Source organism: Phocoena sinus, chromosome 18 (assembly GCF_008692025.1).
Source record: "Phocoena sinus isolate mPhoSin1 chromosome 18, mPhoSin1.pri, whole genome shotgun sequence".
Lineage (NCBI taxonomy): Eukaryota > Metazoa > Chordata > Mammalia > Artiodactyla > Phocoenidae > Phocoena > Phocoena sinus.
The window spans coordinates 12,243,615-12,258,224 of NC_045780.1; the positions used below are offsets into that span (position 1 = coordinate 12,243,615).

The 14,610-nt window shown below is 39.1% G+C and overlaps 1 protein-coding gene across 5 annotated transcripts in view; it reads right to left on the bottom strand.

The window, feature by feature from the left end:
* Positions 1-12,929, bottom strand: part of SPART (spartin) — a 41,256-nt gene extending 28,327 nt beyond the window's left edge. Inside the window, exons 1-2 of one of the 5 annotated variants that reach the window (XM_032611577.1) lie at positions 12,730-12,929; positions 1,410-2,221 (exon numbers count right to left, since the gene is read on the bottom strand). In XM_032611577.1, coding sequence (XP_032467468.1) covers positions 1,410-2,219 — 810 coding nt within the window. In that variant the 5' untranslated portion in view covers positions 2,220-2,221; positions 12,730-12,929. Of the gene's footprint in view, positions 1-1,409; positions 2,222-7,576; positions 8,314-11,801; positions 12,545-12,729 lie in introns of those variants that run through there. The other 4 variants (XM_032611579.1, XM_032611580.1, XM_032611578.1 and 1 more) reach the window with 4 other exon arrangements.
* Positions 12,930-14,610: the final 1,681 nt, after the last annotated feature.

Here is a 14,610-nt window from a genome sequence, read left to right on the forward strand (position 1 = left end):
TTTTAATGGTTGAGCTCATGAGCTCATTCTGCATGTAGTAGAATGTTTCTGATGTTCATTCCCCGCACCTCCAGTAGCCGAGGCCCCAAAGGTTTTTTAAATTCCACTTTTACTCTATTACCAGATCAGCAGAAAGTATTATATCTTTTATCAGCCCCCTCCCAATGCCAGTCAAAAAGCCTACTCTTTTTAACCTCAAGGCTTCTTTTTTAAAATAACTTACGGGATTCACACTATTCTTCCTGTCCATTAATGAAGTTTTCCTGTCAACAATGCCCCAAAATATCTCCTTCATACATCCCTAGTAAGTCTCCAACTATCTTTAAACAACCTTCAAGTTGACTCCATGTACAAGCTGCATAAGAACTGAAAATAGAATATACCAAGAGAGAAAATAAATCTGGATAACTAGTACTGTAACTAAACCACATCTTCTGGACTCTGGATAAAAGCACCTGCCTTGCTCAAATAGTCATCTCCCTTACATGCAAACCCTTTTGTTATACCCAATGTATACTGAATCCTTACTTCTAGAACCCCATCTCCCTGTACCAATGTCCACTCTTTTAAAAACAGATTGATATTGGACCATCACCTTCAGAATACCTTACAAATTCCACAAGTTTCTTAACAACAACTTTTATTTAGCACCAGTCTTTGTTCTTGGACCAAGGGCATCCTGGTAAATTTAACTGCTTGGAAAGTTAGAACTGCATCTTAGATGATCGTCACAGTCTCGACTTGTAGACCAGGGTTTCTCAACCTTGGCATGACTGAAATTTTCAGTTAAATTTTTTATTAATGAGAGTGATCCTGTTTAGATGTTTAGCAGTACACCTGGCCTCTATCCACCATATATGCCAGTAGCAATAGCACACTCCCCAGTCCCAGTTGTGACGACCAAAAATGTCCCCAACTACTGCCAAAATATCCCACGATGGGGAGACTAGGGGTGGCGGGTATTCCTACTAGTTGAGAACCACGATTCCAGACACTGGATCTAGCCCAGTTCAGCCCCTCAGCTGGGGCTTGACATGTATAGAAATTTACAGTTATACATTCACACATGAGTTACATAAATCCCTTTTGAAATCAAAGTTATTATGTTTCTTCTTCAGATAAAAAATTACAAGTTAAGGATGAATATTCTGATTTCCCTCAGGTGCTGTATTCACAAATTCAGTACTAAAACAAGAGTTTACATCTAAAGAAAAGGAAAAAGAAAGGCTATCAAACACAAACATAGATTGCTCAAGGCTCATAAATTTCATGAAATATATTTAAAAAGGAACTAGAATTTATAATAATCTTTTTGCACTTACTGTCTTGGGCACATTATAAATATTGACAAATAAAAAAATATATTCTACACATATTTCAAATTATGTTTACATTTTTCTTTGGCTTACCTGAAGAAACCCAGGAGGACGGTTTAGAACTGTATCAAGAGAATTATCCAAGAACCTCACGATTCGAAGGTACCCAGGATATGAAGGTGCACTAACCTCCCCTGCAGGATTTACAAAAAAAATCTGTACTCCATTTGGTATCAAAATCAACTCATCTGCATCTAGCCCTAAGGTCTCAAGAGGAGGTGGCTGAGAATGATTCCTATAAAAGTTTTCCCCAACTGATGAGAACTCCCCAGATTCTGTTCCATAGGATACAGTGTAGTGACCCTCAGCAGCCTGAGGAGTATAAGCAGGAGGTGCTTCTGATGGATGACTTTGAGATGGTAAGGAAAAAGTACTAGGTATAGAAACTGGTTCTGTACTTGTAGTTGAAGTGTTTCCATTTACTTCATTGTGCTGAGGAAGTGAATTAAAGGAATGAGGCTCCAGTGACTTTTCGGACATATCTTTAGGCGGAAATTCTGGATATAACTTGGGCACCTCCTGAAGATCATTCCGTAGAGAAGTGGCAAGACCCTTCTCTAGAATTTCCAACCTGGTACGTACATTCTGTAGTGTTTCTTTCATTTTCTGTTGCATCTGTCTAGCAGATTCCCACCCAGGACCTATGTGTTCGGGATCTGCTGATGAAATGCTGATTCCTCTGAGCAAGTGCCCTATTCCTTGCTTATAGTAGTTCTTTGCTTCTTCTTTCTGACCTAATTCATCTGTATTCAGTCCTTTATTAACAAATAAAAAGGCCTTCTTGTATGCTTCCTTGATGATCTTAATTTCAGCAGGTTCTCCGTCTTGTGGCTCTTGTTCCATTTCTGCAAAACAGGAAATACATCTTTAATTACCTTATTTAGCTCTTTGTTTACTTATTATCAGTTTCTCCTACCCAAATATATTTCAGAGGATTGGAGCCTTGCTTGTCTGTCCTGTTCACTGATGTATTCCCTAAGCCTATTATTAGATCTGACAATAGAGAAAGCACTCAATATGTATTTGTTGAATGGATAAATAAATAATACTCTTGGTCCTAAATATCTTTTTTTAACATCTTTATTGGAGTATAATTGTTTTACAATGGTGTGTTAGTTTCTGATAAATATCTTTTTAATTAAAAAACATAAGAGAATAAGCCAGAACACATCTGTTGAATAATTTTCTTGTTCTAGTTTCTTACAAGAAATAAAAGTTCCCTGTACCTTTAAGGTCGGAACAAAAAAGTCTTACTCTAAAATTCATTATAATTCCACATTATAGTAGCAAATTAAAAATGAGGTTGAATCGTACATTGGAGAGGACAGAAATGAGAAAAAAAAATGATCTGAGTGAAGCTTTAAAGTACCCAACTTCCACTTAAAGGCGGCAGGTTACTCACATGCAGTTAGCCCTGTTCCCTCCCAAAACTCCATTAAAATGACTTACAAGGTTATGAAAAAAGCATAACCATTCTTTTCAATGAGAAAAAGGCATGAACAGGTACTTCACAAAAGAGGATATTTAAATGACATGTGAAAAGGTGTTCAACACATGATTCCCTCAGGGAAATGAAACTAAAATCCATAATATGACTACAGCTGACCCTTGAACAGTAGGGGATCCACTTATACAAGGATTTTTTTCAGTAAATACAGTACTGTATTTTCATTTTACAGCTCTTTAAATTAACTAAGTATGGGGGAAAGTGTGTTTGATTAGAGATCACGTTACATGGAATCAAAAGAACTGGGGTCTGCATCCTGCTTCTATCCAAACTGTTTCAGCTTCCTGCCCTTGGATGAGTCATGTATCGATTCCTTTGTGTTTGAGGCAGAGACAGCAGCAGAGGGACTTCTGATCGTGTGGGGACTGGCGCCCCTTATCCCCTGTTGTTCAAGGGTCAGCTATATATACTTATCAGGAAGCTGAAACTGAAGACTGACGAGCGTTAGAGAAGATGGCAACTGGAACTCTCATATACTTTGCTGGTGGAAGTGAAAAATGCTACAGCCACTATGGAAATTTGGCATTTCTACCAAAGCTACATTCACCCACTCTATGACCCAGCAATTCCGTTTAGAGGTATATAACCAAGAGAAATGAATGACTATGTGCAACAAAAACATGTACAATCATATTCACAGCAGCTTTATTCACAAAAGCCAAAAAGTCGAAACAACCCAAATGCCCACCCACAGAAGGGATAAATAGTGGCATATTTATATTATGCAGTAATACGTAGGAATTTTTTTTTAAATTGATGCCTGTAACACTGATGAATCTCACCAACTGCACAAAAGAAGCCACATACAAAAGACTTCATATTGAGACTACTATACTATACTATATGATTTTACAGGTAAAGTTGAGGAACAAGCAAAACTAGTCTATTAAGATAGAAACAAAAATAATGATTACAGGTGTTGGTATAGACTTGGAAGGGACACGAGGGGACCTTACAGCATATGAAAATGCTCTCTATCTTGATCTGAGTGATTACATGGGTGTATACATACATAAAAAATCTGTAAATCTAAGATTAGTGCACTATATTGCACCTTATTATATCCTTTTATAAAACAAATAACAAAGCCGTAACTCACAAAGAGGGAGGATGAAGAGTCAACAGGGCTTTGTTTCTGAAAAAGGAGGAAGACGAGCAGTAACTCACAAAACAGATTTGAGAAAGCTGAAGCCTACACTGTCAATCGGGAAACCAGAGAAACAGCCCCATTTATATCTCATCACAGAACCTCCGAAAGGCACAGGAACTGATGGGATTCAATCTTCCTCTGGAAGAGGGAGTAGAGGTAGAGCTGAAAAAAGGACTGATTCAAAGCTAATTTACAAAGTACACCTTTAGATCTCTCCTATACCAAGCACCCCAAAACACTATTTCTCTTCAGCCCTGAAAGAAGACTGGATATTTTAATTCAAAAGAGCATAAAATAAAATGTCTCAGGACAGGAACTATCAGACATGATTAAGGGTAAATATCAAAAGCAGGACGATGAAAAATTAGATACTGAATACTGAGACCTTCAACCTTTTCTCCCCAACTTGGGTCTTAGAGTTCAGGCAGATAGGTACCACTCCAGAAAAAAGATTATAGTGTCTTCTCTGAGAAATCTGACCACTACCAAGAGGAAAAACCTAAAGAAGTGACACTGAGAGTTCCCCCAGGAACTGTCCAAGCAACTAACTCTTCAGAGAAGCCATGGTTGATAGGTTCTACCCCAGTCTCCAATTAACATTTTAGTGCCCCAATCTTATACATAAGCAGAGAGCTAAGAATCAGAAAACTGGTGAGGAAAACATCTAATATGAAAGAAAAGAAAAATAAGAACAATGCAATTTGGTTGAAATGGATAATATGCAGGGAGAAGAACACTTCCAAAAACCTTTGTATCAACATAAAGAAAAAGAAAATACTGCATCCATGAAATAAAAACAGGATATACACATACAAAAAAGGACAAAGAACTAAAGGAGCTTTTAAAAATTGTATACAAAATAGCTGGAAAGAAAAACTCAGTAGAGGGATGAGAATATAAGTTTAAAAAATTATAGAAAATTTCTGCAAAGCAGAGCAAAAAGACAAAGAAATGAAAAATAGGAAAGAACAGACAAGAAAATTAGAGAGAACTCAGTCTAGAAGGTCTGACATCTGAATAACAAAATTTCCAGAAATAGAGAGTAGATAAAAAAAAAAATATATCAGGGATAGAAGAGCTGAAGAAACAATTCAAAGAATTTCCCAGAACTGGAAAGCACAAAATCCCAGAATAAAAAGACCCATGAACAAAGGATGAAAAAACCCCCACAACCATGAAATTTCAGAACATTAGGCTCAAAGGGACCATCTTAAAAGGGCTTATCCATAAAAATAAATAAATAGAGAAATAAGATTGCTAAGGAACTTCTTAAACCCAACAGAAGTTAGAAGAAAATAGTATAATTAATTCATGACTCTGAGTGAAAATAACTTCCAAACCTAGCCAAGTGACTGCTCAGATATTACGCCTTCTTTTTCTTGGATTCTCTGTTTGATGAAAGGAATCACAAGGCTGATGACAGCAGTTCACAGATGACAATTACGCAACCAGTTCTTACTGGAGTAGAAGACAGAGCTCCAGAGATGTCTTCAAGCAACTAAAATTGACAGAATACCTAATGTGTTCTTAAGTTTTGAGAAGAGATCTATTAGGTTGGCCAAAAAAATGCCTCTGGTTTTTAAGTAAAAATAAAACACACATTTTTCATTTTCACCAAGAAATTTATTGAACAACATATTCACCCTTTTGTTCCACTACCTTCTGCCATTTTTCAGGCAACTTCATAATTACATCTTCCCAAAACTTTTTATCCTTTTGAGCAAAGAACTGTTCCAGGTGTCTTTTACAGTCTTCCAGGGAACTGAAGTTTTTTTTTCCATTAAGAGATAAAGACAGAAATGAATGGAAATCCGAAGGTGCAACGTCTGGTGAATATGGTAGATGAATCAGAACTTCCCAGCCAAGCTGTGATAGTTTTTGCCTGGTCATCAAAGAAACATGCGGTCTTGTGTTATCCTGATAGAAGATTATGTGTTTTCTGTTGACTAATTCTGGACACTTTTCTTCGAGTGCTGCTTTCAGTTGGTCTAATTAGGAGCAGTACTTGTTGGAATTAATCATTTGGTTTTCCAGAAGGAGCTCATAATAGAGGGCTCCCTTCCAATCCCACCATATACACAACATCACCTTCTTTGGATGAAGACCAGCCTTTGGTGTGGGTGGTGGTGGTTCGTTTTGTCTGCCCCATGATCTCTTCCTTTCCACATTATTGTACAGTATCCGCTTTTCATCACCTGTCACAATTTGTTTTTAAAAAGGAATGTTTTCATTACGTTTAAGTAGAGAATCTCATGCGGAAATACAATCAAGAAGGTTTTTTTCGCTTAACTTATGTGGAACCCAAACATCAAAACGATGAACGTAACCAAGCTGGTGCAAATGATTTTCAATGCTTGATTTGGATATTTTGAGTATGTCAGCTATCTCCTGCATGGTATAACGTTGATTGTTCTCCATTAATGTCTCGATTTGATCGTTATGAACTTCAACTGGTCTACCCGACTGTGGAGCGTTGTCCAGCGAGAAATCTCCAGCATGAAACTTCGCAAACCACTTTTGACACGTTCGATCAGTCACAGCACCTTCTCCATACACTGCACAAATCTTTTTGTGTGTTTCCATTGCGTTTTTACCTTTCTTAAAATAATAACCATAATATGCCAAAAATGTTGCTTTTTTTGTCCCATCTTCAATATTAAAATTCACCAATTTTGATAAGTCTTTTTTAAAATGCACGCTGATATGACAGCTGTCACATACAATCTAACAAAATTGTTTTGAATGAAGTTAAAGACAACTAAGTGCTACTAGAGCCATCTTACTGAAAAAACCAAACTAACCTTTTGGCCAACCCAATAAATAACTGTGGGAGGACTCAGGGTTTAATCAGTGATAAGTACATGGTAAACTAAGGAAATAAAAATCAAGACAATTATTAACTCCAGGGAAAACAAGATGCTGAGCTAGAAAGAAAAGTAATCATGTACAGCATGTTTCAGTTTTGATTAATGTCATAATAATGTAAATAATGAATCTTGATACAAGCAAAATTATAATACAACCATATTGAGAAGATGGGAAGATGGATGGATAGAAAGTTTCTCTTCCTGTGGTACAGGATGCAAGACCTGAAATTTCATCTTTCCTACTAGGAAATTAATGGACAATGCCTAAAACTGAAAAATAAAATAAAGTAGCAATATAAGCATCCTGTTCACAGATTTAGACAGAAAGACCAAAAAATTGGTAAGAAAATTGAAACATGCTGCCTTTGGGAGTAAGGGATGAGGCTGGGAGGGTGGGACCTCTGATTTTCACTGCAAGTCTTGTAAAAATATCTAATTCTTAATAATATGTACAGGATAAAAAATTAATTACTAATTTTTAAAAAGTAAACTGAAGCTTTAGAGCAGACTGTCTAACAGAATTATAATGTTAACTGCATATGTAATTTAAAATATTCTAATAGCCACATTTAAAAAGTAAAAAGAAATCTCAGTGATGCTATTTATTTATCCAAATACAGCCAAAATATTATTCCAACATATACCCAATATGCAAATTATTAATGAGATAGTTTACCTTATTTTTTGGCATTAAGTCTTTGAGACTTAGTGTGTATTTTATGCTTGAAGCAGATCTCAATTCCAAGTACCTTCATCTCAAGGATACTGCAGTTTTAGAAACTGTCTTCCTGTAATCTCATTAAAAATTATAATAACAGAATAAGGCTGTTTTTGCAACAATTTACATTATAAAGGCATCACCAAAACTGGCCTAACCATACTTTCTAACCTGAAAAAGAAACAAACCATTGGTTAGCTTTATCATGCAGTGACTTCATAGTAGTCGAGAGAATATATATATTCAGTCTCCAATTTAGAAAACATCATATACAATTGACCATAATCAGACCTCACTTGCCCTACCTTGAATCCCCTATCAAAATCAAATTTCCTTTCCCTGGAATTCCGTCTTTAGAATAGAATGTCAGTAGATCTTCCCTTAGAAACCAGGGGACAGGAATTCTGCACTCCACATCCCTTAGGGTACAAGGAGGCTCAGAGTTCAGAAAGCAAGACAGCAGAGGTTAAACAGGCTTTTGTGAGCTGATCTGGGAATTTAACCAGCATTTTTAAGTTTGTCAAATTAACTTGAATAGGGTCTTGAACAACACTGTGACCTGGCACCCACTTTTTTGCTATTTGCTACAGGATACCACTACCACCAATGCACAATTTACAGAGCGTTTAATGTGTGCTGGAGACTATGCTAGATGTTTATCTCATTTAATCCTTACAAACAACTCCTGAGGCATTGTTACTATCACTAGTACTTTGCAGAGGGAAAAAAATTGAGGTTTGAAGGCAGTAACTGCCTTAGATCACATGTTCCTGAAAGACCTTGGAGCTAATAATTATATTCACATTTTTAAAGGGTTATAAAAACAAGGATATGCAACAGAGATCATATGTGTCCCACAAGCCTAAAATATTTTACTATCTACTGTCTGGCACTTTACAAAAAAAGTTTACTAACCCACTGCCCTAGGTTATAAATAGTCTGATTCCAAAACTAATCCTCTAAACCAGGGCTTCTCAACCTCGGTTTGATTGACATTTTGGGCTGGAAAATTCTTTGTTATGGGAGGCTGTCCTGATCACTGTAGGATGTTTAATCACACTCTGATCTCTATCTACTAGCTGCCAGAAGCAGCACACCCTCCACCCGCCATGTGACAGATCAAAAATGTGTCCAGACATTGCCAAATGCACCCTGGCAGCAAAATCATCCCCCGTTGATAACCACTGCTCAAATGGTCTTTAAATTAGGGAATGTGTACCCCTAGGGCACGTGAAGATTTGTCAAGGAACATGTTGCAACAACATATATAATCCTAAGAAAAAGGTTTCCAGATCCCTGTACTTCCATTTAGTACTCCTCACTAAAACTGACCTCCCTGGGAATATGCCTGCAGTTCAGCTATCAATACTGTTGTCTTTCCTCTTCCAAGCTCCTTTCAATCTTCCCACTTTACAAAACTTTACCAAAAATACCTCTCACTCATTCCTATTTTTACTATGGTGTATTCCCCAGAATGGAAAGGCATGGTACTATGAAACAGCCCAAAAAAGTCAGAGGTGTCAATTTCAACTGAGGCACCACTCCAACTATCAATCGTGTTAAGATATAAATTTCCACTAAACTTCCATTTTTCATATTTATTCTTTGTCAAAATCCATCAGGTATTACACTGTTCTGACCAACTATTACTACTTGTAATAATTCAATCCAGAAGAAAAATAACTCCTAGAGTTACAGTTAAAGGAAATTTTTAAAACTTAGTTTCAACTTACACAAATATTTTTATTAAAGACATGTATGACAGAATAAAAAGCTGTCAGGCATAAATAAATTACATTAAGATAATATCCAGTGGGGGTGGGTAAAAATCAAAGTATAATTTCAAGAAAAAGGAACTGTGTAAAATACCATGTATTGGGCTTCCCTGGTGGCGCAGTGGTTGAGAGTCCGCCTGCCGATGCAGGGGACACGGGTTCGTGCCCCGGTCTGGGAAGATCCCACATGCCGCGGAGCGGCTGGGCCCATGAGCCATGGCCGCTGAGCCTGCGCGCGCGGAGCCTGTGCTCCGCAACGGGAGAGGCCACAGCAGTGAGAGGCCCGCGTACTGGAAAAAAAAAAAACAAAAAACAAAAACATGTATTTTTAAAACTGATGGTGATGGCTATAAAAGTGCAATATGATACTCCTTGAGATACAGTTGAGTGATGTACCAATTTTATATTAAAATGTCAGTATCTATACCACGTGGGAAACTGCATCCTTTCCAACTACCTGAAAGTATGATGTAAAACATTATAAAACAACCTATCGTGTGCAAGGGGGATAGTTTTACAAAAATTATTTTGGGGGTTCGCAAGCAAATTAAAAACACTGTTCTAAAGCCACTCACTATTATATTGCAAACACAAAATACACACGGTCTGTGGCGCTTAGAAGCACCGTAATTCACTACCTCTTATTAAGCTCTTTGGATGTGCTTGGCACTGTTCTACGCTCCATTTACTCCTCACATCCTTGGAGGTTTGACCTGATTTAGAAAATCTTTTACAAATATTGAGCAGCTTGCTCAAGAACTAGTAAATGAACTAGTAAATGGAAGAGACAGATTCAAAGAGATAGACTCAACAGATATTTGTCAAGAAAATGAAATGAAATGTCTGATTCCAAAGCTAAACCTCCTGCTATGCTTACAAGTTAGCAGAGTGAGGGAGGTGTGAAAGGTACTTGGAGTGTTTCATGGTAGACTTAGGTCTTAAGCCTTAAAAAAACAGATAACATTTAAAGGCAGAAAGAAGGCAAAATAAAGGAACCCTAGGTAGAAGCAATATGACCTTGCATATATTTTTATTTCAAAGCTTATTTCACATAGTGTGCTGAAAGATTTCCTAAATAATGTGTCACTGAAGGAAATGGGAGAGCTATTCAAAGGGAAGGCAGGCATGTGTGTGCACACACGTGTGTGCATGGGGGTGGGGGTGTGTGATTCCATGGGTCAGCTGCTGCTGAACAGCCTTCCTTGCTGGGCATCTCTACTCTGAAGAGAAAAAAATTTAGCAGGGAGAAGAGCCTGTGTATCTTTCCCGTGAAATGCAGTTGGGAATCTCAACACAGAAAGAAAAAAGTTTTTACTAAAATATTATATTTTTATTTTGTCGTTGTTCTGGGATTTGCTTTATTATCAGTAGCCTCTGAGAAAATGCATTTCACAGGAATAGGACTATACGATGGTGACTTTAGAAAAAAACAATGTCTATCATATCCTTAACCATAGTTAAGTGTTTATCAAGTGTCTTGAAAAGATAAAAGCTATTATTACATGATTTGACGCTTGAATTTTTAAAGTTGGGGACAGAAAAAGTCTTTGAAATGTCAATCTGAAGTATTAAATAAAACAGTACCTACACCTCTATAACCATCTTCAATCACAACCAAAAGCTGTCTCCAGATACCAATAGCACATTTATTTTTTTAAACGTTCTAATAAAAGAAGTAAAATATATTTGTTTCAAATATAACCGTGTGCGCGCGCGCTTTAAAAAAAATACTGAGGAGCAAAGGTTAAATTCTGAACCAAACCCTTGGACTTAGTTCAATCCCATAAACACTGAAAGTAGTAACAATCATGTTAACCGTCAACATCACTAGTAGTCTTTAATAATACAGCTACTCATCTCTCTAGAAGGAGCATCAGAAGTTGCTCTAATGCCCGCCCATCTGGCCCTTTACAAAACAAAACAAAAAAAAAGGAGCGGGAATTTCTTCCAAAGACCTGTCTGTAACTGCCTCCTGTAGCATCCCACCCTACTCTGGCTTGCTAGAGGAACTACACACAATGACGTTTCAGAAAGCCCCACAGGTTAAGAGACGACACACATAAAAGCTTCCTATTTCAAACACGTTTCATATAAAGTCACCAAATGAGGTCCTTTAATGTGAACGAGAACGAATAAAAAAATAGTTCCATTTATAATGGGGGGGCTTTCTTATATTACCTTTTTTTGACTTGCTTTTGGAAATTTCAAAGAAAACTGCTGAATCCCTATATATTTAAGGCAACGTAATTTCACAGGCAACAACAATCTTGAAGGCAAATCCGTTAAATTACAATACACTAAGGCAAATCTCGAGCATTCTCAAGAGTCAGAGTAAAGCAATTCATTACAATTAGAGAGTGCAGAACTGTGCCAGCCCTACGGGAACGCAATAATGCCGTGTCACGAACCTGCGCATTCCAAGAGAAACTTCTTCCAGACACAGAAATGAAGTCGGAGGGACCTGCTGCAGTGCTCAATCCCTAATAAACACGAACAATCGTATTCGAAGGAGTAAAATCGCGAGCTATCCGTTCCTAATGTTGACCTTTGTGGAAAGAAAGACTATCGAACTTTCACGAAGCTGTAAGCGCTGGGTGAGGGTGAAAAATCGATTCTCAGAGCCAACGTAAACACCGGGGGTGGGGGAGCACAAACTGATCAATAGAGATGCGTCGGGAGGACTGCAACCGAAGCGAGAAAGGCGGCGCTCTGCGACAAAACAGTAAATAGAGGAGAGGAAGTAGGGAGCGCGAAGGTTCCGTAAACCTATGCGATGGGGGTTAACTTCTCAGACTATTCTCTTCCAAAATTGCTCCCTTCCAGGAAAGTTTCATCTCCCAGACTTGGATTGGGGGCCGCGGCCTTCTCGGCCCTTCTCGCCCGGCCAGCCCGCGGGCTCGGGACGCTCGCACAAACCCGCCTGCCTTGGGGGCCCGCGCAGGGGCGACTCCCTCCCGCCGGCCGCAGCCCCACCTGTGCCTTCCAGACCTCGGGCGCTTCGGCACTGGCCGAAGAGCTCCCCGCCCGGAGGCCGCAGCCCAGCGCCCGCTCCCTCAGACGCGGCGCACCCGCCGCCGAGCGCTCAGCCGGGACCAGCCCGCCGTTCCGCGGTTCCCTGCGCCCCGCACGCTCGCGCCCGCACGCCGGAACTGACAAAGCCTCCGGAGCCGCGCGCCACGTCACGCTGCCGCGCTGCCCGGCCCACCAGCCCGGCTCCCGCGTGACCCGAGCGCGAGCGCGCAGCCCGCGCAACTCGGCTTTCACGGGAGGCCCACTCGGGCTTTTGCCCGGGGGACTCGTCCCCGCCTGCCCAGCCTAAATTCTGTCCACTCTGACCTTCTCAATGGTCTCTGGGAAGACGTCAGTCCACTTCGAACTACAGAGTCCCGTAAAACTCTAGGGCGAGAAAAGGATGGAGGGCGGAAGGCCCGGAGACAACCACTTGAGCCAGCGGCTCAGCGCGGACCCCCAACCATGGTCTCCCGGCCACGTCGACGGCCCCGCGCTTGCGCAGTCTCTTGCTCTCCGCGGACCCCAGGCGGCTGGGGGGAGTGGGCGAGAGCGGTGGGCCGTGAGCGCTCTGACGGCTAGGGGGAGCCGTGTGCGCCAGAAGTCTGTAGCAACACGGCAAAAAATGTTAAATTCCTGATTCCTAAGGTTAAATAGCAAGTGTGCCGATACCATTTATGATTATGGAAAGCTAACAGGGGAAAATCAGAGTAAACGTACTCTACTTTAGTTCAGAAGTTCTTTAAAATTAGTAAGATAGCATAGCTGTGTGGACAGGGAATGCTACCTGCTTTTCCGGTCCTACAAGGATCAAGCCAAAGCAACAGCCCCTGTCCCCGGCCATAAGCCCTGAGGGGAGTTTAGGATGGAGAAAAATCGAAAGCGGTCTATGCTTTGGATACTGGCCCTAGGTAGTAAAGATGCATATCTATGGAATAATGAGCCCAGACTCTTGCGTCTTCCCATATAGAGAAAAGCACTAAGATCATGAACTTTAGACGTCTGTTCTTTGTGATTAGCGGTAATCTTTTGATGTTCTACCACATTTTTAAAGCAAAAAAAAAAAAAAAAAACCAAAACCAAAACCAGAAAGCCCCACAGAACTCCTACACATCCTGGTTCCTCCCTTATCTCTTCAGAGCAGTTCCTCAGAGTTATCTGAGAGGCTGTGTCCCAGGCAACTGTCCTTAGTAAGAGCCCTGAATAAAACTTAATCTTGAAACTTTTAGGTTGTATGTTTTTCTTCAGTCAAAAGATGTCAGATTTTATACTCTTGAATAGACCTGCCTTAAAAAACTATATACATATGTATACATACATATATATGATGTGCCCTGAGCTCTTAAGACTAAGTGACTTTTTTAAGGATGGCAGAGACTTAATTCCAGATGAATTGTTACTCCTCTCAATCAAAATTAATTAATGATGGGGAATATTGGATGACTACTGGGGGAGAGGCTTTTAAATTTAAAATTTGGTAGTTCCACTTGGTAGTTCTCTGGAGTCTCAGAAAGATAACAGCCAGCCATCCCAAAGAGAAAAACCTCTTAGGGTTGTATACATTAACACAGTGGTTTTAGATGATTTTGCTCTTATACACCTTAAAAAGAATTCTGAAAAACTGTGACTCTGTACCTTCTCCCTCATTTTTAGATGGAGCATCAAAATTTTTCATCTCACTTAGAGAGTTGCAAGGGATGCAAATTGTTTTATTGTAAATTGACATTCTAAAATGAAACAGTTACATAACTTAGAATTGTAGCCAGTGGAACCTAAATACCAGATAATTTTATATCCATCATCAGTTTTTAAAACTATATTAACAAGCTTTTCTTTAATAGGAGGAAATTTTACATCATTCCTTTTCTTCTTAAACTCATATCACTTGATGAAATTTTATCCCAATATTTATTTATTCTGGTTAGATATGACCCCCCAAAATATAATCAATAAAAGAAAAAAAAATGGTAAATTGTACATCATCAGAATTAAAACCATTTGCTCTTCAAAAGACACCATCAAGAAATTGAAAATACAACCTATAGACTATGAGAATATATTTTCAAATCATCATATTTTACATGTATTTCAAACATACAAAGAACTCTTATAACCTAATAATTAACAAGGTAAGTAATATAATTTTAAGTGGGCAAAAGATTTGAATAGGCAATTCTCTGAAGACATACAAATATCCAGAAAGCACAT